The sequence below is a fragment of the Delphinus delphis genome, chromosome 7 (genome assembly GCF_949987515.2).
Source record: "Delphinus delphis chromosome 7, mDelDel1.2, whole genome shotgun sequence".
Classification (NCBI taxonomy): Eukaryota; Metazoa; Chordata; class Mammalia; order Artiodactyla; family Delphinidae; genus Delphinus; species Delphinus delphis.
Window position 1 is genome coordinate 114,949,511 of NC_082689.1, and position 25,680 is coordinate 114,975,190.

The 25,680-nt window shown below is 39.3% G+C and overlaps 1 protein-coding gene across 3 annotated transcripts in view; it reads right to left on the minus strand.

Moving 5' to 3' along the window:
• The window catches only part of PTPN4 (protein tyrosine phosphatase non-receptor type 4), a 174,883-nt gene that overhangs the window by 36,441 nt on the left and 112,762 nt on the right, over positions 1 to 25,680 (minus strand). For all 3 annotated transcript variants that reach the window (XM_060017056.2, XM_060017055.2, XM_060017057.1), the window contains 3 exons: positions 16,605 to 16,673; positions 8,861 to 8,986; positions 6,971 to 7,129 (listed from right to left, as the gene is read on the minus strand). In XM_060017056.2, coding sequence (XP_059873039.1) covers positions 6,971 to 7,129; positions 8,861 to 8,986; positions 16,605 to 16,673 — 354 coding nt within the window. The remainder of the gene's footprint in view (positions 1 to 6,970; positions 7,130 to 8,860; positions 8,987 to 16,604; positions 16,674 to 25,680) is intronic.

Here is a 25,680-nt window from a genome sequence, read left to right on the forward strand (position 1 = left end):
GAGAGAAAGAACCCTTGTAGCTGTATGTCACTGTAAGTTGGGGGAATGTGCTACCAGAGCATAATTTAGCCCAAGATAACTAACACAGAGGTTACTGCCAGAGTGGCTCTTGGAAACATATGCTCCCCTTGGTAGAGAAGCTGTGAACTTCTTGAGAGACTTGCTGCTAGACACGTGACAGATGTGGTAGCGATGCTAAAATCTGCTTAGCACCAAGGGCGTCAGCCAGGATTAACGATGAATGGTCTCACTTCCCCTAAGAGAAAATATAGCCCTCCTCCAACTGCATAATCTAGTGTAAAATATAATCACTAAATACGCAGTGAACAATAATAACCACTCGGCTTTCTACCCAGAAGTCTTCAGGGCACAAAATGCTCTAGCTTCTGATAAGTCTATGAGGACTGCATCAGAGAGCACACCTCCCCTTTTCAGCCAAAGCTTCTCTGAGGTCTACCTTGATGGCCAGAGATTCCAGATCCCAAACATACTAGTTTTTATTCTGCTAATTTCAACTGCCAAGAACCCAAGCCTCTATAAGGCGATGCATTCAAGCGCTGCTTGTGCAAGAAACTGCTAGGAGAGAGCTGCGTGCCTTGGCCATGGCCTGCTGCAGGGACCAGGGCAGACAGAGGTGGGCAACCCTTGGTACAGCCTCTGCGTGCCTTGGCCATGGCCTGCTGCAGGGACCAGGGCAGACAGAGGCGGGCAACCCTTGGTACAGCCTCCGATGGGAAATCTCTAACAAGCAGCTGGTCAGAAGCCTCCAAGACTTTACGAAAGCTGGACGTCACTGGACTCCACATGGATCAACCAATAGGTCTCATCCCTTACTCAGGACTAAGTATAACCACTCAGGCAAGGCAAAGAGAAGCTTTCCTCTAGTTTTGCATACAGTTGCCACACCTGGGAAATGTTCAGTCTCAAAACTAAAGGTCTGGGGCTTCCCTGGTGGCACAGTGGTTAAGAATCCGCCTGCCAATGCAGGGGACACGGGTTCGAGCCCTGGTCCAGGAAGATCCCACATGCTGCGGAGCAACTAAGCCCGTGCGCCACAACTACTGAGCCTGCGCTCTAGAGCCCGCAAGCCACAACTACTGAGCCCGCATGCTACGACTACTGAAGCCTGCGCACCTAGAGCCCATGCTCCCAACAAGAGAAGCCACCGCAGTGAGAAGCCTGCACACTGCAACGAAGAGTAGGCCCCACTCGTTGCAACCAGAGAAAAGCCTGTGTGCAGCAATGAACAGCCAAAGATAAAATAAATAAAATAAAATAAATAAATTTTTATAAAAACCAAAGGCCTTGGGGGAAGAGTATAAGGTTGAGATCACGTGGGAATGGAGTCAGAACAACTTTATTCTTGGTTCAGATAACAGTCTAAGCACAGCACCAAGACAAACAACAGGGACAAACCCCAGCCTGCTGTGCAGCCCAGTATCTAAGCGAGCCAGGCCTGGTGGGCAGGGGTACCATGATGGCAACACTCAGCTGCAAGAGAGGGACGGCACTGACACCACGGGACATTCTGCTAGACTGCTGAGTCTGCGTTTCCAGGGTTAGAGACCCGGCGTATACAGTCCAAAAAGCTCCAGAAGTGATTTTTATTATCTACTTCCTGATTAGAAATCACTGTACAGGAACAGTGGTTGCAGATTCATGGCTTGTGGGCCAATTTTTGCCAACATACATTTGGCCTGTTCACTTTAAAAATGTGAGTTGACTACATTTTAAAAATTACATACAAAATCTGGATTTCCAGAATGAAAAATGTGGAAGCTTTGGAAAGAATAGACCTGCATTACAGGTTGCCAACAACTGGAAAAAGCCAAGTGGTAGCTGCTGCCTTTAGATGGGCCACAGGCATTCCAGGCCACATGAATCCCACCCAGTGTTACTTGCCGGACTCCAATGGGTATCTGAATACACCCTCTCCTTTACTCATTTGAAGTCCACAAGAAGACCCAGATAGGAAGAGAGTCCAAGCGTAGAGGCTCGGGCTGGGATTTGAGCCAAGCTCTAAAGAAAGGGTGAGGAGAATGGAGTACAGGCAGAGGGTCAGCCACGATCTAAGAGAGGAAAGGGTGATATAATTTTGGATTTCAGGACAGGTGCTACCTGCCTTCTCTCATTGTTTTATGTAACTTTCTTGTTAAGGTAACTTCACAGAGAGTGATGGACAAGCTCTCCATGGGCCTGGTCACTGCAGAGGTTAAGGTTGGTCTGGGGAGCTTTTTCACAAACTAATTATGCACTCTCCCAGTAATCCTGGTGACAATTTCCCCTTCCTGTGTTTCCAGCTTCAATAACCAAACACACTCTCTTTCTGTCTATCTGTCTATCTACCTATCTAACTACTGTCTATAAAAGTAATCAAGAATATCAACACAGACTTCTAAAATTCTTATTTTGGGCAAAAGGTATCAATTACATTTTAAAGACATACTCATATTAACTCAATTTATCGTAACAAATAACTTCCCTGTTCATATTTAATGTATAAGTATCATACGAAGTCAATCTACTAAACAATTATCTAGGAAGATGACTTTCATAGGTAAACCATGTGTTGTAATTTGAAATTATAATACGTTTAAAATAATACCATGCAATAGGCCAGTTCTTTAAAAAGGTACCACTGGGAATTCCCTGGCAGTCCACTGGTTAGGACCTGGCGTTTTCACTGCTGGGGCCTGGGTTCGATCCCTGGTCGGGGATCCAGGGGAACCAGGACCCTACCCACAAGCTGCATGGAGCGGCCAAAAAATTATTTATTTTTAAATTTTATTTATTTATTTATACAGCAGGTTCTTATTAGTTATCTATTTTATACATATTATTGTGTACATGTCAATCCCAATCTCCCAATTCATCTGCAGCCAAAAAATTTTTTTTAATTAAAAAAATAAAATAAAAAGGTACTATTTCTAGGCTAAAACATAAACAAACAAATAAACAAAAACTACCAAGGAAAACAGAATGAAAAGACATCACATACTTGGAAAGAACAACCAGGCAGCATAGTGGGACACAGCCCCACTAGAAATAACAGCTGGCACCTGAGAGAAGGGACCTATAACCTAAAAGAAGACGAGCATCTACTATCAGATGGTTTAGACAGGACTAGGGAAATAGGAACCAAAGAAAGAAGTAGGGATCAAGGCTGTGCCTGGAGTCTTACAAGTAGAGGTAGTCATTTGGCGTTAAATATGGGAGCTGGAAAAAATCTGTCATAGGGAGAGTGTAGAAAATATAGTTCCAAAGAGATTATTGTAATTACTCATAAAAAAGAAAAATGAGCAGGATAAACTCTTAAAACTGTAAATTAAAAAAAAATGCTGCCAAAGGTTTAACTGTACAAATACACCCTTCATACAAGCATAAAGTTTATTCTAATTTAAGACTAGAAAACAAAAACCATATTCTTGGTAGACACTAATACAAACTTGCCAGGAATGATGGCTCCTTTTAAAACCTTATTTTCTAAAATACATACCAGCAGCTCTTGTCTCACTCAATTACAATCACTAGCGTCATCCAAGTCTTCACTGGGCATTTACCCCTGCCATACTTATGTTCCGTAAGATACAGATAAAATTCTGGTTCAAAATTCAGGCTTCTTGATACTTTGGCTAATTTACAGTGACATTCAGAGTATTTCAAAGTAAACACCATTTCAGACTGATTACTAATTGATGCTCAAGGCAATTAAAGTGCATAGAAACTCCCGGGGATATGATTAATAGAATAGAACTGAAAATGTCATATTATTCTATCAGTAGGAATCTACTCCAGAACCAAGGTCCCAGACCTGAGATTCCTGGTTTCAGCCAAAGTCCAAGTCTCTGACCTCAGCTCCCAACTGCAAGTAAGGGAGGCTTTTGCCAGAGGTGGACTGCAGGTAAGTACGCTGCAGAGCAGCAGCCCAGGGATCCGTGCTTAGTCCTGCCACCACAGGTACAGCATCTAACAGGGTGCGCCCTCTGAGGCCCCATGGCTCAACACTCCTTCCACTCCACCCCCTTTGCTTCTCTTATTTCCTTGTCCTACAGCAGCCTAGTATTTGCATGGTCCATGATATATCACTAGACCTGATCAAGGCTGGCATGGGAGTTGGGTTACGCTGAGCCTGCAGGTGAAGTTATCAGTGCCAGTAGCTCAGAGGGGCAGAGGGAAGGCAAAGCTTTCAGGACGAAGCAAAAGGAATTGATTAGGTTGGATAAAGATAAGACTGGAACGGGACAGTCTAGGAAAGAATAGCTCAGGGAACTGGATTTAACATTTGAGGATTATGAAATCTGCATAGTCTCTGGTGATTAGGAACTGAAGGATGAAGTTGAGAACACGGGGAATTCCTCTCTGTGTTCAACCAGATATCCACACTTCAAACATACAACAGATAAATGGTTGTTAAAACTGTCAATCAAGCCAGGTGGGCCAAAGCTTTCCTGACTTGTTTTCAGTCCAGGTGGCTGTAAGTTTCCTCATGAGTGCTTCAAGGTCAGCAGTGAGGCAGCTTCCTCTGCACTCAAAACAGTTCTCTGTTGCAGCTGTTAGCAATCTGTATCATAATAAAAAATAAAACCGTATCCATCCCACTCACACACTTTGCAATTATTTTGTAGAAATACCTGAGCTTCCCTGTTACGTCTTAGCATTGTGGTGGGAATTTATTTATTTTTTAATCTGTTAAGTATTTTAAAATTAATTTAGGGCTAATGTTTATCTCAGAAAAATCACAAACTAAAAACGGTCTAATTTTCTGTGGATCATTTAAAGAAAGGAAGGAAATGGTAGGATGTAACCTCAATCATCCCTGCCTACAAACAGTAATTTTAAGCAGTACAACAGCCTCCTGTTTGCTTCCACAGTAAACACACCTGCGAATTAATAGCGTTTTCTCCTTGGGAAGTGGGCAAGCTCACCCAGTGCCTGAAGTCAGGCTCACCTGAACGCCCCTGGACTCCCTCAAAGAGCAGGAAACTGGTGAGATATCGCAACATCAATTTCAATGCATTGTGCTACGCTGAAATGCTCTGTGCTTAATCCAACATATTGTTTGCATTCTTTTCACATTTGGCCAATGTAAAACTAAAATCTATGGATTCCAAGTTGAAAAATATTTCCTCTAAATTGAAAAAAAAAAATCAACAAAGCCTTGTCCAGGATACACAGTTCTACAGAGTGGCTCAGGTAAGAAAACCCGAGTTTTAGCTCTATAAATTGGGACAAATGCTGTTAGTGTGGCTCTCTCATCTGTAAAGGGGGGCTATATAGCTTTCCTATTTTATTGAGTTCTCTTGAATACAACAATGAGATAATTTATGAAAAAGCTGACTGTAAGCTACCAATGTAAGTTATTTTTATTAGTTTACCATTAAGCTTGTCTTTTCAGAACTCTCTCATTATTCTTAAGGTGAGGATTGGCTGAATTTCCAACGCAGTGTTACAGATTCAAAACTGAATACAAATACTTAAGCTTCATAAAACAGATGTCCAAAGAGAAAGCCCCAAGCATTTGAAATTCTGGTGGACTGGGCAGGGGAAGAAAAACTCTGCATGGTTCCAACCTATCCTGAACCTCCTCCTCCACTTCAGGTCAGGAAAAGAGAACAAAGGTATTCTGAAGAGGTAAGTGATTTGGGGGGTTTGTGAATCTATAAAATTTATGAAAGGAAATACTCAATTGTATGCATAGGCAGATGTGTATGGGCTCTACGGAAAGGGCTCTACAAAAACTAGACTGAGATCATGTGGTCAGGCCCCAGGAGTGACACCGTTCTGTCTGTGATGACACGGACTTTGTGATTCCTCCAAGTGGTCGGCTTTCATGTGCCGAAAGCATGTCATTTGAAAATTTAATCAGTTAACATTTCAATCACGTCTTTAATTACTGTACTTTTTAAAGTTTTAGAAGTAGAAAATACATGCTTATTAAAAATCAAAACGTTTAGAGTTATAATTTTTAAAGTAATATAACATTAAATTTCCACCAATCCTAACTCCTGTCCACCCATGCTCCACGGGTGTCACTGTGCAGTGTATAGTTTTCTATTCCTCCAACCTTTAAAATGTCCACATACAATCCAAATCCTTCACCCAGATACACGTTAGCCAGACTAAACGCCCACTGGTACCGATAGCTTGGCCGCCTTCCCTGCTGGCGCCCACAGAGGACAGCAGTCGCTCCTACAGACCAGGCGCGCTTTCCTGGAGCACCTACAGCTGCTGTGCTGGCCACTCCACCTGCTCTCCATCACTCAGACCCACCCTTTCTTCAACCCGCATCACGTTCACTGTATCTGAAACCCCTTTTTCCTCCTCAGCAATTAATGAATCCTCTTACCTACCTATGTATCTTATAAAGTATTTTACTTTTTTTCTAACTCTTGCACTGTATTTTTACTTGCATATGAACTAACTGTATTATATGAACCAATAAATCAAGACTGCCTATTAATGGGAGGTAAGTATGTTGTGCATTAAACTGATATACTGAATTATGAAGTTTAATTTATGCATCAACTTGTAATGAGATAGGAGTGAATTTTAGAATGAGGTATGCACACGTTCTGTAACTTATTTTCAATGTGATGTTCTCCCTTGCTACTTCATCTCCCCAACACTGTCTATTCATCCTTATGGTTCCCTTCCTGAAAAATATTAAGAAAACTCTACCTTTCATCACCTTACTGCCTGACCACAGTGATGCATTTATCTACAGAAATATGTAACAATGTGCACTAAAAGTTCAAGAATATACAGAGCCAACAAAATAATAGCAGCGATTTTGTGGGGTGGGGGTCACCAAGACCTTCAGGAACAAATAAGCACATTTACAAATATATAAATTTTTAAAACATCACATAAAGTCTTGTATCAAATACTATAATTTCCCAGATTATTTCAAATGAAACAATTTGGGGCATTATTCCTCATAAAAAGGAAGCTAAATGCAAAAAGGCCTTACGGAGATGATTCCAAAACAATGCTGTTAGCTTGCGTGGAAGATGGAGACCGATGCCTCGCGAACGCCTCGCCGGGGCAGGTGTGAACCACGTGGCCGACCAAATGGCCCACTGAAGACGGCCGTAACCTGGTTCCCTCTTGGGTGAATGCAGAATTTCGGCTACGAGAAGAGGAACAAAAACTGAGTAAAAACGTACCGTAACTCAGTATGTTCAAGTTTCTTTCTTATATGATCGCAGTAGAAAGTGGGTGTGTGTTTTTAAGACTGACCACATTTTACTAAGCTGAGTCTCTGACAAAGACACTATGGTAGAAACAGAAAAAACACAGAATAGGAAGTCAAAAGATCTGAGCTAGAGTTAGCAATCTGCCACGGGGATTTTATCTATTTCAATCATCCATTATCCCCACCAACCTTAATGTTTCTAGGTTTCAGTCACTACAAATGTGCGTCTTAATCAGCATTTACAAAATAAAAGGAGAGAAGCCAATAATTCAGAAATATCCTCTGGTCTGAATTCTGTTTTAACCCTTTAATAAATACTTTTATTTATGGGATTTTCTATAATTTCTAAGACTAGAGATACTGAATACCGTATTTCCATCTTCATAAGTGACACAGTCACTTTAGGATTTAGGGAAAGAACAATTTTCTTCATATCATACATAAAATTGTTTCATTAACAGAAAGTCTGATCAGAGTTAGTGACAATTAATTAATTCAACCATCTGGTTTAAATTTGATGTGTCTTCCATAATTTGCTGTAATTGTTTAGTGGGGTACTGGTAACAAATAAGGAACGGCTGGCTGGAAAAGGGACCAGAGAAAGAAGGTTCTGGATCTTCTCCAACAAGCTGATTAGCCTTTGAATTTATATGCAGTCTATTATAAAAAAGATGCTCAGCACTCTGCAATTAGCAAGACACTGCACCAACTTTTGAGTCTATTTTGTTTCTAAGTAGTGACGAAGACACCCAGCTATTAGGTAACCTGCTGTGAAGCCAGCTGTCTGTGCACACACTTTACTTCCAATATGGTAGGAATTTACTCTTAAGCTGACAAACACCCATCAGTGAAACAACTTGTAGAATTTAGTGCACATTTATTGAACATGAATGTGTATGAAATATGTCCAGAGGAAGACTTCTTTAAATATTATATTCCATGCCAAAATTCAAATATTTCTTATATCAACCTTTTGGGTTAACAAGGACGGTCAGTGTGGTGACATTCATTTTGTTATCATTATCTTAATCACATACATGTAATACATACAACACACTTGTTAACATTATGAAATGAAGATAACATCTTTGGCCAGTACACGTTTATTATCTTATTATTACTACCTACACCCAAGCATCCAGCTTTTGTGAGAAATGCTAGGATGAAGTGCATACACAGTAAGTGCTGAGTAACAGGTGCTTCTCAGCTGAGCTATGGCTGAGCTGGTGGGAACTGAGGCTGGAAATCCCTTTTCCTAGACCACAGACACTGGCACAGCAGAAGCAGGGTAGGAGCTTCAGCAAGAGAATCACAACACTTAGCATGTTCAAATAATATGCACTCTCCTCGAAATTATGCTGGAGATACATATGGAAAAGACTTATGTCAGCTACAACCATATTCCCAGATTTTAAGTCTACTAATAGGCCTTGATATATTGGCTAGTGACCCTGACTGTGGAAGTCAGCTTTGTAGTTAAGTGAGCATCTTTATGTCATGCTCTGCTTACACACTGAGCTCCAGGCTGAGAGGAAATAATGCCTTGGAGCAACGAAAATCATGTCTAACTGAAAAATGTTAATTTTACATATTATAATCTTCAGGCAATGGAAACATACAGCCAAACATTTAGAAATTAGCAAAACGTACACCTGATGTACTTACTGATTTGGAGTGCCAGGTGGGGATCGCGATGGAAGGCTTTGTGTTTCCAACCTGTCATCAGATAGTGAATTCCTGCTTACTACTTCCCAATCCATTAATTTCCGTGCCAAGGGCTTACTTGGGGATCTGGAGTAATAATTTAAATAATATGCAAAAAATTTTATTTTTTACCCCAAACTATGTACCAAACCTTACAGTTTGTCTTAATACATCATATTCTAGATGAGTAAACACAACACGTTTATTTACAAGAAATTAATGCATTTGGAGGCTACTTACCAAACAATTTCCTAAGAAAGGAAATCTGCTTTATATGAAGAAAGAAGGCAAGAAAAAGTAGGAAAGAGAATAGGGCAGAGGAGAAAAACGAAAGAAACAAAGAAAGAAAGACGAAAGGAAAAAAACAATGGAATCGTTGGCTATCAAGCTTTCCCAGATACTGCCAACATTATATTTTAGACATTGTCTGTCTCTGTCCCAGCGTCTCTGGGACTTGAGCTTATCTTGTGGTGTTTTAAACAATTCCTAACACATCATCTCCTGAGTGTCCTTAAACCTAAACCCTGGCCCTCTGCCTCAATGAGGACAAGATAAAAATGATAATTGTGTATATTTTATTTATAAATTTTCCCCTTTTATATACAGTAGGTCAGTGGGTTTTTTTCTTTTCTTTTCTTCTTTAGGAAACATTTGGAAGGTTAATTATTTTGTCTCACGGTGGGGAGTAGCGTATGTTTTCTAACCTGTATATTGTCAGTTATTATAGTGATAAAGAGAGTAAATGATCTTTTCAGAAAAGATATTGATCCTTACTGAGGTCAAAAACCCTTAGAATTTTAGGTGAATTAGCAACTGAAGTCATTTTTTATGCAAATTCGAAAAGTGGCCAAAGTGGAAAATACATGATATCTATTTAAATGCCTAGCTTTTTGACATGCAGAGTTCATATGAAGGTTAATACGATGAATTAAGCAAATTACATAAAAACACATAATATATCAGCTTCTAAACTTAGACAGTTTTATATTTCAGTAATAACTCACTGAAGCACATACAAACAGACTAAACTACAAAGCATGGTAACACTGACCACGAGTACTCAAGAAAATTTACATACATAGTAGGAAGCATTAAAACAATGAGTGGGGGGCTTCCCTGGTGGTGCAGTGGTTAAGAATCCATCTGCCAATGCAGGGGACACGGGTTTGAGCCCTGGTCAGGGAAGATCCCACATGCCACGGAGCAACTAAGCCCGTGCACCACAAGTACCGGGCCTGTGCTCTAGAGTCCACGAGCCACAACTACTGAGCCTGCGTGCCACAACTGCTGAAGCCTGTGCGCCTAGAGCCTGTGCTTCGCAACAAGAGAAGCCACTGCAATGAGAAGCCCGCACACCGCAACTAGAGAGAGCCTGTGCACAGCAACAGAGACCCAACGCAGCCAAAAATAAATAAATAAATTTATTTAAAAAAAAAAAACAACAATGAGTGGGGACCATCAATCCTAGCTTTGACCTTCCCACAGACAAACCACTTAAGTTTCTACATCTAAATATCAAAATTTACTAGTAAAATGTATGCTCCTACGGTCCTTCCCTACCTTCTAAGAAATGATCTATGAGTATCTACATTTTCAGTGGAATGTTTTAGTTTATTCATTTTACTAAACCACAAGTAACTTAAATTACTTCTGAATCTAAAGCACACAAATGCCCTATCATTTCATGTATTCATAGCTAAAATCTTTTTAGTTTGGCCTAATGATGTTGCTTTTTTTTCTTTTATTTATTTTTAAATTGAAATATAGTTGACTGACATCTCCTTAATTTAAGAACATTGAACATTTTCTAAAAGAGATGTAATCAATTTTTTTAAAAAGTCATTGAGTCAGATTTCATTTTTCATAAGTGAATCTGAAGTCACTAAAACATAAACATTTCCCATTACCATGAGTTTAAATTACAGGATTTTCTGATTTGAAGACAAGTCAGGATACCATTTAGTCTAACCACCTCATCAGTCACAATAAAATAAAAATAAAGTATATTATCTCATGCATTAGATTTTTTAAATGAAGTAAAGATTATTAAAATAAACAGCATTTATGGCTCTTCTATTAATGTTAGTAAACAGATTACTCACATATTGGATTATTAAATGTAAACTGTTTAAGTGAGTTCACTAGCCACAGTCAGGAGATCAACTATTTTCATTTTCTAAAAGAGGGAAAGAGTCATTTGAAGGAGGAAAAAAATCCAGTTATACTCACCTAATACAAAGCATCAGAACACTTTACCGTTGTTAATAAACTAAACATGGTTGGAAATGCTTTGCATTTAAAACTAAATTTCAAGGTATTTTATTAACAGTTTTAACCTCAGAGACCCACCCACTCAAGCTTGCTGTCTATGTTTCCTGTTGAGTGTGGAAACTTCAGAGAAAAAAATACCACACTTCATCAGTGTTTGCAATGTGGTAAATTTATTTTCTGACCATGGCACCTTATTTTTCTGTTGCATGGGAACATTCTTTTGCTTTCTTCTTAGATATTATATGATAACTGAAAAAGTCTGAAAGCAATTCAAAGAGTTGATGTATCAGAAAAATAAGTTAACATTTATTATTGCTGGAAAAAACAACCTTACATAAAAAGTTTAAGGAGAAATCTTTTCTAACTATTTATACTGCCAACTAAAATTCCAAGGAGTGGACAAGAATTCTAGAATTCTCTAATACTCTAACAGAATAATTTAATAATTGCTAAAACCATTAGGGTATTTTGATAGATATGCATCAGATCATCACAATCCCAGAAAAGCTTAGTCTTTCAGAGCTAATGGGATCATTAAAACAGTACTTGTCCTAGATGATGACTTATTATTTCAAAGTAGATTCATACAATTCCAGCACAACAAAAGAAACAGGAAGTTATTTGGGGCCCATCATATTGGAATTTTATCTCTACTACTCACTGAATAATGCATATTTGTTTTATAAGATAACCTGTTAAACAATTTCACATTTTAATAATGCATATATAAAATGAAGAACTATCTGACTGGTGACTATCATACTAAGTGAAGTAAGTCAGACAGAGAAAGACAAATATCATATGATACCACTTATATGTGGAATCTTAAAAAAAATGATATAAATAAACTTATTTACAAAACAGAAACAAACTCACAGACTTAGAAAATGAGCTTATGGTTACCAGGCAGAGAAAAGTGGGGGAGGAGAGATAGACTGGGGCTTGGGATTCCCATGTACACACTGCTATATTTTAAATAGATAACCAGGGACTTCCCTGGTGGTCCAGTGGCTAAGACTCCACGCTCCCAATGCAGGGGACCTGGGTTCAATCCCTAGTCAGGGAACTAGCTCCCATATACCGCAACTAAGAGTTCACATGCCACAACTAAGACCCGGTGCAGCCAAATAAATAAATAGATATATAGATAGATAGATAGGTAACCAACAAGGGCCTACTGCATAGCACAGGGAGTTCTGTTCAATATTCTGTAATAACAGAAATGGAAAAAGAATTTGAAAATGAAGATACTTGTATATGTGTAACTGAATCACTTTGCTGTACACCTGAAACTAACGCAACACTGTTAATCAACTATACTCCAATATAGAATAAAATTTAAAAAAAATTTTTTTTAATATTAAATTTAAAACATAAATAAACAATAAAATAAAATAAAATGCATTGGGAACTGCTCTGGAAAAAAAAATGAACTAGTAAGATGCAGGTGTAACTATCTGTATACCTTTCAAAATCTGATATGCTCAAAATATTAAAGCATTTACACATATAAATAAAGGAAGTCATTTGCATGTGATATTAACATTAATATATAAACACACCTATGACTTGGTATTCATATTAGGATATCATGTTACAGTAGAACTAGTTATGAAATCATGTTCAGTATTTTTACAAATATCAAGCAAGACAAACAGTTAAGCTTCTTGTTAGGAAAAGAATAAAAAAGTGCAAGTATTTTGTTATGGTGCTATTTTAACAGAAGAATCAGAAAAATATTTACTTTGATTTTAACAAGTCTGAAAGGAGTGTTGCAAAAAAGTTATAGTACTAAGAACTAGAATAAATATGTACATTTTAAGTTAAAACAAAGTTGATAGGAAGTAAACTATTCCTTTCTCAAGAGCAATTTCAAGGAAAATGGTTTCAAATTAACATTTTACTGTACATTTTACCTTTGTACAGGTCCTTAATACTTTCAAACTGGAAACAAGAGTATCTATGAGGGCTTCCCTGGTGCGCAGTGGTTGGGAGTCCGCCTGCCGATGCAGGGGACACGGGTTCGTGCCCCGGTCTGGGAAGATCCCACATGCCGTGGAGCGGCTGGGCCCGTGAGCCATGGCCACTGAGCCTGCGCGTCGGGAGCCTGTGCTCCGCAAAGGGAGAGGCCACAACAGTGAGAGGCCCGCGTACAGCAAAAAAAAAAAAAAAAAAAAAAAGTATGACTGTGGAAAGGAGGAATTTGAGTAATTTCAGTAGCTGTATCTATTGGGGCAGACATCTCTGTGTTTTTACTTTCTTTCTTTCTCCCTTCTGAAATAACCAAGCCACTAATATGACACCAAGATTTATATTTAATAGAGAAACTGACAATATTTCCCTCAATAAATCTAAAAATAAAGCCAAAATAAATCAATTTCAAAACTTTTTTGAACAAATGCTGAAATGAATTACATCATTCAAATTCAAGTTAAACTTATCACAGCAAAATGCTATATGCCCTGACCAGTGAAATCTTTCCTACATCAAGGCATTTTTCATTGACAATTTTCTGATTGGAGAGATCATTCATAGACAAATCAAGATGAGGGTAAGCCAGGAATGAAGGGGAAAAAAAAAAACCCAAGTAAATTTTATTATTCAAACACATAAAAAATCATGTTCTAATGATTTTTTTTGTTTCAAATGTCCTTACTCCAAGGAACTTGTAATATTATTTGTTTTTTATTTTTACAAGCATTCCAGGCACAGTGCTGGCACAGCCTCAGCCCCAGAAATGACTCTGACTGTGCACGCGGACCGGTGGCAGGACGAAGGGAAGGATCTAAAAGGACTTAAGTGTTTAAGATTTACTGACATGAATGACTGCAGATCTTTCAACATCGAAGAAAATTCCTATGATATGCTAAGTGATAAAAACAAGCAACAAAAAGTATGAAACAATGTTTAAAACAAATAAAATATAGACATACATATCAATATCTCTGTGAGTATATACATGGCAAAATCTTGAATAGTAAATACAAAACAATTTTAAATGATTGTGTTGGGGGTAACGATTTTTCTTTTTTCTTTTTTTTTTGCGGTACACGGGCCTCTCACTGTTGTGGCCTCTCCCGTTGCGGAGCACAGGCTCCGCGGCCATGGCTCACGAGCCCAGCCGCTCCGCAGCATGTGGGATCTTCCCGGACCAGGGCTCGAACCCGTGTCCCCTGCATCGGCAGGCGGACTCTCAACCACTGCGCCACCAGGGAAGCCCTACGATTTTTCTTTATGTTATTTGGCATTGTTGGAGCTTTAAAAAAAATGAGCCATCACTTGTGGAGCAATAAAGCAGTTTCTGCTTTTGGAGGAAAGAAAAAAACAGCAGCTTTTCACCCTAGAAACACAAAGCAGGAGGTCTTTCGGACAAAGACTAAGAGCAAAATTAAAGTCAAAAGCAAAATTCTCCACTTCTCGTTTATTAAAACTCTCAGGCCTCCACTGGCAGCAGACTCTAAGCTCATGACCTCTTTAAGGACTCACCCTCTCTAAGCTATTTTCACTGAAAATACACTGCTTCATTTAAAAAACATCTACCATACCCCACTCATTAGAGAACTGTGGCTACTGTGGTGAATTAAGACAGACAAACTCCCGTCCTCCTAGAGCTGACATCCTACCTAGTGAAGGAGACAGACAATAAACGGGATCATCTTTCACATGTGAGACAGGGAAGGAGTCAAGCTTCTCGCGCAGAACAGCAAAAACTACCGCACAGAGGTTAAAAGTGTGGGTAAGAACCTGGGATGCCTGGTTAGAATCTTGCTGCATCCCTCACTCTCCGTACAATCTCAGGTAAATTATTCAAACTCGCTCAGTTTTCTCATCTGTAATGGATTTATTACCTCACTGAGTTTGGGGGTTGTGAGTTAATATACAAAAACTGCCTGGCACAGGTAAGTACAAAATAAGCATTAGCCATTATGAGATTAACTGGTCACCCTCTTCCACTCACATCCCCACAGAGTGATTCTATCCCAGCAGCCAGGCTAATCTCCCACCCTCCCCCATCTTTTTATTTTGGAACATTTCAAATATAAACAGAAGTAGAAAGAAGAGTTTGATAAACCCTGTGTACTCAGGCCCCAGGTTCAACAGCATCATCATGAGAATCCTGTTTCACCTCGCCCCCCAATTATTCTGAAGCAAACCCCAGAAACCATACGATACTTGTAGATACTTCAGTTTATCACTCTAAAGCACAAGAACTCTACCACATTTTTAAAATGCAAGTCAGTTTATATCCCTCCCATGCCCCCAGTCCCCCTGGCCTCCATTTACAATCCTAAGTCCTCACTGTTCCCAGCACAGGGCCACACAGACTCCGGCCGCTGCCTGCCTGTCTAGCCATCTCCTGGATCACTGCCACGCGCACCCTGCCCACTACTGGCTCCGGCCCAGGGCCTTCCCTGCCTCAGCCCTCACTATATGAGGCGCCTGCTCCACCAATCAGAGTGCAGCCTCCATGAGACTAAGAGGGGTTACTTGTTCTTCACTGTGTTCCCAAGGCCTGAAACAACGCTCGGCACAGTAGGTCTTCAGTAAAGATCAGCTGCCACCAATCTGGTCACTCTCCCTCGTCAGAGCTCTTGGCTGAGTTTTCAATCATCTATTGGACAATCTGGTTAGATCGTTGCTCAGGCATCTCAAACTAGACCTGTGCCAATTTAACGTCTTCTATTACGAGTCTGTTCTCTCCTGTAGCCCCTGTCCATTTTATGTCACTCCAAGCTGACAAGTCTCTCCAGACACTCCTGTCTCTCACACACCTCCACCAACGGGTCAACAACTTGTGCCTGTTCCACTCGCAAAATAAGCTCCTCAAATTTGTTCCCTAGTAACCACTTCACTGTCAATGTTTTAGTTCAGACCTTTGTTATTTTCATTTGGATTACTGCAATAACCTAACCGGTCTCTGGGTACCCAGCCTTACTTCTAATTCATTCTCTACACTTGCTTATAAAACTATTTTCTAAACCATAAATCTGATCATGTCATCTCACTGGTTGAAAAGCAAACTGGTTATTAACAGATCTTAAAAAATGAACATAACAAAATAGCACCCAAATAAAAAGCAACTTATTTCTTAACAATATGATTTAAAGAAAGAAGAAATGGGCTGGGTAATATATGAGATGAGTCACTATGTTTCTCAAAAATGTTAACAAAAGGGAAACAAGCCTTCCAACAAAATGTTATATTAATAATATAATACTTGATTCTGCCTAGTCAGGGTTACAATCCTTGGTCCACTAAAAAAACCTGATTGAGTAAACTAGACAAACTATTTCATTATTCGCTCAACATAATTTATCATTTAATTAAAGAAGGAATCATGTGATAATTCTGTAATCATATTTGGAAAAAGAGTTTTTAGCAATTTTAACCTTGCTTTAAAAAAAATTCAGACACTGAATTAGAAGTGGCTTACCTTGCAAACACCCTGTCTTTATTTGCCTTTTCTTTGCCATATTGAACTGACTGGACTTCAGTTCTCCCACTGAAATAGATAAATATGTACAATAAGAAAACCTTAAAGAGAACTACAAGATAAAATGACAACACACGGCATGACTATACTACAATTACATGAGACAAGATATTTCTAGCAGAGAAAAGGGAGCAGAGGGTAAGAAGGAAAGAATGGACTATATTCCACTTCTACCTGGATGGATGAAGCTTAATTACAGTTCTTCCATTAATGAACAAGGATGTGTTCCAAAGACACTTCGTTTTCAGATACTCCTTTGTTTGGGAGTGAGTATGAAAGAAGTAATTCTGTCTGAGAGGAATTCCTCCTCTGCTATGCCCTGGAAAGGCACCCCTCTAGACTCAGAAACAGGTTGCGCTGTCCCAGCTCATCTAAGCCCTGCCCTCCTGCCACGTCTGCGGTTTGGCTAGTGTCTTTACTACTCCTTCAACAAGGGCCTGACACATTGGGGGAGATCTCGAAGAACTGCTCTTTCCTTGAGCAAGCTTTTCCTCCTCACCTACTGATAACGATCACAGACACATCCTCAAATCCCTGCACGTCCAGATACAGGCAACTCCAGATATTTTTATATAAGAAGGAATGAAGGTCAGAATATGGTTAAGAGTTGGGCATTACAGGGGGTTATCTTGAAGGTGATTTGTCTTCCAAGCACACCGTTTATGCCTGGGAACTGAGCTTCCTCTGTGGTACTCCAATGTGTTGAGAGCAAATTTGTAAATAAAAACTTGGTTCTCAGAGAATCTGTTCCTTGACACATCACATTATTTGAGTGAATGAACACAAATGTTTAGAATATCAAATATAACCATTTACATAGATGGAAATTTAATATATATAAAAGCATACAAATATAGGTTTCCAAAGCTAATAAGCAAGCAATTTTAAGATCATCTTCTATGGACAAGTACAGATAAATGTGAATAGAATGGCACATCTGTTCAAGTTTTAATGGAAAGTCAGAAACACTGTCACGATTTTAAAGGTTAGGTAAGTTGATGTTTCTTAATACATCTCCTCTAAGAAGGATGAGCTACACTTGCAATTGTGAACAAGGTAACAGATTTAGGTTCACCACTGCTTTGTACTTCCACATTAGAACAAGGACTGTAATCCCCGGGACGTTTTGGAACAGAGATAACAAGGGGGTGTGTGTGTGAGGAGGCTGGCAAAGGAAGTATTAAATCCCCTGATATTCAAAATTCCATCTCTCAGTCTTCGTGAGAGATGACAAGAGTGCTAGTATTCCCAACCATTGCTGATAATGAGGGGGAAAAGCATTTATCCAATGTGTATCCATTAGGGATAGGACGGTATCCAGATAAACATGTCATGCTGCCATTCCTACATCGCTCACAAGATTATTAATCATTTTGGTGATTAAAAAGTATTCTGGATACGTTTTTGAAGTTCTTAAGGACTATAAACAGAAAGCCTAGCTTTCACAACTACAGACATCTACGGCTTGCTTATACACACGAATTTAACTTCACGTTAACCGAGCTGCCCAGGCCTCAGTCCTGTCCTGCTCTGTCTGCTACGCCCCGCATCTGGGAGGCTCCCCTGCAGGCTGGCTTTCTGTCAGGTCTGCCTTTTTTCTGGTGGGAGATCAGAAAGCGGAGCAAGTCAGAAGCAGGTGACCGTCAGATGCTGGCAGCCGCTGTAACAGCAGCAGGGACAGGGCACAGAAAGAAACAGAACCCCGCAGATGATGCCACCCCTGATTAAAGCAGCACCGCCCTGGAGATCCAGAATCCACGGTAGCAGCTCACCAGTGCGGCAGCAGGTCTCAGCTTGTGGGCTCCAGCCCAGAGTGACACAAGCTTCTGACCCTCAGGCATTACCCATTCTTCCTGCTGCTTCTCCAAACCCCCTCCCTTTTGTTTTCTTAGACTTTCTAACACCTGTGTTAGAAACCAACTGCCTCCATTAAATTGCTTTTATTTGAAAAATCAAAAGAGCTTCCTGTTTCCCGGACTGAGAGAGTAATTTTCCAGGAAAGAGGATTCAAATGGGACATTATTACTCAAAAGGCTGAATGAACAAGTTGAATTTCATAATAAAAATATAAAGATTAAATTCAAATATGAGGGGAAAATGAAGTGATTATATGTCATATTATCCACATTATTCTACAGGGTTTAGTATAATTAGAACAAAATGTAAAACTGTAACATAATCTAAGAACGCTAAATTCTGACAGCAAGATACTTATCTTAAGAACAGGGAGAATATACCAACTGGTGAAAGCATGCAGGCTTCTTGTAAGTAATTCAAGCAATATCGCAAAGCATAACAAAAAAAGTAAACAGATTTAGCCACAGCCATAGCCCTAAGAAATAATCTCCATTATGAGCAGGGAAAAATCGTTCTGAAACTCTATACATACATAGAAAAGGCTACAAATGTGGATATAATTCTATTACAATGTGACTATGCTACATATGCCACAATGAAAATACTAAATGGATTTCTCTTGAATTAAAGGAAAGAAAAAGGCTACCATTCATTTACAAAAGAAGAAGGAGGAGAAGAATAAAAAGGTCAGGGAAGGGCTTCCCTGGTGGCGCAGTGGTTCAGAGTCCGCCTGCCGATGCAGGGGACACGGGTTCGTGCCCCGGTCCGGGAAGATCCCACATGCCGCGGAGCGGCCGGGCCCGTGAGCCACGGCCTCTGAGCCTGCGCGTCCGGAGCCTGTGCTCCGCAAAGGGAGAGGCCACAACAGTGAGAGGCCCGCGTACCACAAAAAAAAAAAAAAAAAAAAAAAAAAAGTCAGGGAAAATCTTAAAAGCTTAGTGTATTATATTAATATTTAATTTTTGTTACTATGGATTCACATAGTTCACTAGTCCCTGCTTCCTCTTGCTTTCTTATATTATTACTTTTACTTTGCCCAAGTTTATAACATTTTAATACTATTCTGTAGTTATAATTCTCACAGTTGTCAAGGATTCGTTCCATATTTAAAGCATTTAATCTTTACTCTGACTTCTTTCACCGAGATGCTTCTTGAGTCCTTTTGAATTCTCTCTTAGATGGCTTAACCTTACCATTAAATTTTTTTTCAAAATAGGCTCAGAGATGTTATGTTCCCTGAGGTTTTGTATATTTGATACTGTCTAGCTATTGACTCTACGCTTGAACGGGAACCTGGTTCAGTATTTTTCGGTCACTTGTTTCCTTTAAGACTTGACAGACAAAGGGTGGCCCATAAGCTACGTACAAACCTGAAGAAAGGTTTTATTTAGCATTCACAGTGTTTAAAAATATTTAATCCCAAATATTTAATCTAACAAGACTGATAAGGGAAAAAGAGAGAAGACACAAATTACCAATATCAAGAATGAGAGAAATGACCTTACTAGATTCTAGAGATATTGAAAATATAATAGGGTAATATTACAACCTTTTTGCCAAAATATTCAAGAACTTAGACAAAATAGATAAATTCCTTGAAAACCATGATCAAAGTCCACCCAGGAAGAAAGAGAAAACCTGAACCGCTTCATTGGTATGAAAGAATCTGAATGTGCTGTTCAAAAGCCTCCTATAAATAACGCTTCTGCCTTAGAAAAGAACAGAACTGGAAAATTCTATCAAACATTTTAAAAGGAAATAGTATTTCTAGAGAAACTCTTCTAGAAAACTGAAAATGAGGAAATACTTCCCAACTCATTCAATGAGGCCAAAATGATCCTGACACCAAACCTGATAATGACATTACAAAAGAAAACGAAAGAGAAATATCCTTCACAAACATAAATGCAAAACTTCTAAACAAAATGTAAGCAAATTAAACAAAATAATATATAAAAAGGATAACAGATCATAACCAAGTGGGGTTTCTCTCAGGAATGTACGGCTGCTTTACCATTTGAAAGTCAATCAATATAATTCATCAAATAAACAACTAAAAAGAAAACTCATATGATCATTGTGATAGCTGCAGGAAAAGCACTTGACAAAAACCAATAACCAATCCTAATAAAAACTTCCCACAAATGCGAAACAGAGGAACTGCCTCAACATGCATGATACAGGGCATGTGTGAAAGCTCACAACCAACATCACACTTAACAGTGAAATACTGAGTGGCTTCCCCTAAGATAAGGAACAAGACAAGGATATCTGCTCTCACCGCTTCTACTCAACACTATACTGGCGATTCTAGCTGGGGCAACAAGTAAGGAAAAAGGAATAAAAAGGATCAGAATAGAAAGGAAAAATTAAAACCGTTTTTGGCCTCTAGGAAGAAAATCTTTCGGCAACTATAAAAAAAGCTCCTAAAATAAATGAGGTAAAAGCGAAGTTTAACAAAACAAGATCAACATAAAAAAATCAATTGCGGGCTTCCCCGGTGGCGCAGTGGTTGAGAGTCCGCCTGCCGATGCAGGGGACACGGGTTCGTGCCCCGGTCCGGGAAGATCCCACATGCCGCGGAGCAGCTGGGCCCGTGAGCCATGGCCGCTGAGCCTGCACGTCCGGAGCCTGTGCTCCGCAACGGGAGAGGCCACAACAGTGAGAGGCCCGTGTACCGCAAAAAAGAAAAAGAAAAAAAAAAAATCAATTGCATTTCTAATTAACTGTGATGAACAATCTGAAATTAAAATATAATAAGACAATTTATAATAGCATCAAAAACATGAAATAATTAAGGATACATTTGGAAAAGATGTGAAAGAGGTATATGCTGAAAACTACTGCTGAGAGAAAATTTAAGTAAATAAAAAGATGTACCATGTTTCACGAGTCATAAAACTCAATATTTTTTTTATTGGAGTACAATTGCTTTACAATGTTGTGTTAGTTTCTGCTGTACAATGAAGTGAATCAGCTATGTGTATACACATATCCCCTCCCTCCTGGACCTCCCTTCCACCCCACCCCACATCCTGCCCATGTAGCTCGTCACCGAGCACCGAGCTGAGCCCCCTGTGCAATACAGCAGGTTCCCACTAGCTAGCTATTTTACGCATGGCAGTGTATATATGTCTACCCTAATCTCCCAATTCGTCCCACCCCTCCCCTTCCCCCGTGTCCACACATCGGTTTCTATTTCTACATCTCTATTCCTGTCCTGAAAACAGGTTCATCTGTTACCATTTTTCTATATTCCACACATATGCGTTAATATACAATATTTGTTTTTCTCTCTCTGGCTTACTTCACTCTGTATGACAGACTCTAGGTCCACCCACATCTCTACAAATGACCCAATTTCCTTCCTTTTTATGGCTAATATTCCATTGCATATATGTACCACATCTTCCTTATCCATTCATCTGTCATTGGACATTTAGGTTGTTTCCATGTCCTGGCTATTGTAAATAGTGCTGCAATGAACACTGGGGTACAGGTATCTTTTTGAATTATGGTTTTCTCAGGCTACATGCCCAGGAGTGAGATTGCTGAGTCATACGGTAGTTCTATTTTTAGTTTGTTTTTTTTTTAATTAGTACATCCATACATTTTTTGAAGATATGATTATTTATTTTTGGCTGCACTGGGTCTTCGTTGCTGCACATGGGTTTTCTCTAGTGGTAGTGAGCAGGGGCTACTCTTCATGCGGTGCATGGGTTTCTCATTGAGCTGGCCTCTCTTGTTGCAGAGCACGGGCTCTAGGCACAAGGGCTTCAGTAGCTGTGGCTCGCGGGCTCCAGAGCACAGGTTCAGTAGTTGTGGTGTACGGGCTTAGCTGCTCTGTGGCACGTGGGATCTTCCCGGACCCGGGATTGAACCTGTGCCCCCTGCATTGGCAGGCGATTCTTAACCGCTGCGCTACCAGGGGAGTCCCAATTTTTAGTTTTTTAAGGAACCTCCATACTGTTCTCCACAGTGGCTATATCAATTCACATTCCCACCAACAGTTCAAGAGGGTTCCCTTTTCTCCACACCTTCTCCAGTATTTCTTGTTTGTAGATTTTTTGATGATGGCCATTCTGCCCAGTGTGAGGTGATACCTCGTTGTAGTTTTGATTTGCATTTCTCTAATAATTAGTGATGTTGAGCAGCTTTTCATGTGCCTCCTGGCCATCTGTATGTCTTCTTTGGTAAAATACCTGTTTATGTCTTCCACCCATTTTTTGATTCAGTTGTTTTTTTGATGTTGCACTCCATGAGCTGTTTGTGTATTTTGGAGATTAATCCTTTGTCTGTTGCTTCGTTTGCAAATATTTTCTCCCATTCTGAGGGTTGTCTTTTTGTCTTGTTTATGGTTTCCTTTGCTGTGTAAAAGCTTTTAAGTTTAATTAGATCCCATTTGTTTATTTTTGCTTTTATTTTCATTACTCTAGGAGGTGGGTCAGAGAAGATCTTGCTGTGGTTTATGTCAAAGAGCGTTTTTCCTACGTTTTAGCTCCGTTTTTCTTTCTCAAGATTGCTCTGGCTATTCGGGGTCTTTTGTGTTTCCACACAAAGCATAACATTTTTGGTTCTAATTCTGTGAAGAATGCCATTGGTAGTTTGATAGGGATTGCACTGAATCTGTAGATTGCTTTGGGTAGTAGAGTCATTTTCACAATGTTGACTCTTCCAATCCAAGAACATGGTACATTTCTCCATCTGTTTATGTCATCCTTGATTTCTTTCATCGGTGTCTTATATAGTTTTCGGCATACAGGTCTTTTGTCTCCCTAGGTAGGTTTATTCCTCGGCATTTTACTCTTTTTGTTGCGAAGGTAAATAGGGTTGTTTCCTTAATTTCTGTTTCTGATCTTTCATTGTCAGTGTATAGGAATGCAAGAGATTTCTGTGCATTAATTTTGTATCCTGCAACCCTACCAAATTCACTGCTTAGCTCTAGTAGAGAAAACTCAATATTTTTAAGATGCCAATTCTCCTGAAACTGATCTATAGTTTCAGCACAATTCCAGTTAGAATCCCAGAAGTCTTTCTTGTAGAAACTGATCAGCTAATTCTAAAATTCAGATGAAACTGCAATGGGCCTAGAACATTCAAAACAACTTCTAAAAAGAACAAAGTTGGAAGACTAGTACTACTGGACTTAAGACTTACTATTAAAAAGTCCAGAAATAAGTCCACCCAAATGTGGACCACTGGTTTCTAGCAAAGGTGTAGAGGCAATGCTGTGGAGAAAGAATAATCTTTTCAACAAAAAATGCTAGAACAACTGGATATCCATATGTAAAAAGACAAACGTCAATCCATACTTCACACCATATGCAAAAATTACTTTCAAATCGATCATAGACCTAAACGTAAGGGTTAAAACTGTAAAACTCTTAGAAGAAAACAGGAGTAAATCTTTGTGACCTTGGGTTAGGCAAAGATTCCTTAGATATGACACCAAAAGAAAGATCCATGAAAGAAAAAACTGGTAAATTGAACTTATCAAAATTACATGCTCTTCAGAAAACTAGTCAAATGAAAAGATACCAGGAGGCAGTGGTAAGAACCTGGTGGAATTAGAACTCTCATACACTGATGGTGGGCATGTAAAACGATAACACGTGCTTTGGAAAAACGACCAGCAGATTCTTGCAAAGTTAAACATACATCTACCGTAAGATCCGGTGATTCCACTCCTAGGTATTTAACCAAGGGAACTTAAGCAAATGTCCATACAAACCCTTCCACATCAATGTTCACAGCAGCTTTATTTGTAATAGCCCAAGTCCGGAAGCAAGCCAAACAGAGAAACAACCCACTTGATATCCATAATTCAGTGAATGGATAAACAAAATGTGTTATATAGCTACACAATGGAATACTACCCTACAATAAAAAGAAATGAACCATCAATCCAGGCAACAACAAAATATATGTTTTCAATTTATATAAAACCCTAGAAAATGCAAACCAATTTATAGAAACAGAAAGCGGGCCAGCGGATACATGGGGACAAAGAGAGGAGAGAGAAAAGGGGTTTCAGAGGGGTAAGAGGAAAATCCCGGGGTGGATATGCTTGCTATCTTAATTGTGGTAATGGGTTCATGGATGTATATACATCCCCAAACATGACATTTTAAACTTTAAATATGGTAAATTATTCTGTCAATTATACCTTAATAAAACTGTTTTAAAAATGTAAAATCTGCCAGTACTAGGTCCATATTCCCCCAAGGGCAATAACAGCCTGAACGGCAAGTGTTGCTGCCCTCAACCAGTATTTTCTTTTTTAATTAGATAGTTCTTGAGCTTTTGTTTTTAAAGAATTATTTAATTTACTGTTTAGGGCTTCAACTTCCATGATGAGAAATTTCCCTCCTTTTTTGTTTTGTTCTGGTTTTTTCTTGGCTGCAACATGCGGCATGAAGGACCCTAGTTCCCTGACCAGGGATCGAACCCATGCCCCCTGCAGTGGAAGTGCAGAGCCTTAACCACTGGACCGCTGGGCAAGTCCCTTGAGCTAGTCTCTTTTTGTTAATATCAGGTAGACATTTCATCCTGTTTCAGGGATGATTTTCTCCCAAACAGGTTTCTTCAAATGTCTTTGGTATCTGTAGTCATCGTGACTAGATTTTGTTTTCTGTGGTATAGTTTGGGGAAATTACTTGATTTTTTTTTTTTTTCATCTGAGACTGGTTTAAATTATTGTTAAAGGCTGGTTACTACATTCTATTAATTTCTTTGTTGCCTAAGTGAAGTGGTGTGTGTCTGCTGACGTGTATGTCATATTTTCAAGGTCAGAGGGAAGAAACAGTTCTGCTAAAGTTAAGTATGGTTCTTGTATAACAACCCCGGTGGTCGTTTAGGTAAGGAATTAAGTTTATTGAAGGAATACCAGTATGGTCTGCACTGTTCTCTCACTGGAGATTTCTTCTGTACCTGCTAAGATTTAGTACCAATAGGTAAGACTTTTAGATTTTTCCTTGACTCTCACTACCGATGTCATACTCATTCCCTAAACCTAATTACCTTTAAATTTACAAGTACCAACACCTTACTTTCCCAGTACTGCTTTTAGGATGGTGACAGGGGAGCCAATCATGACATCAAGCCACTTAAGAATCTGCTGTGCCTTTTTTATGGTTACAATTTCCTTAATTCTAGTTAA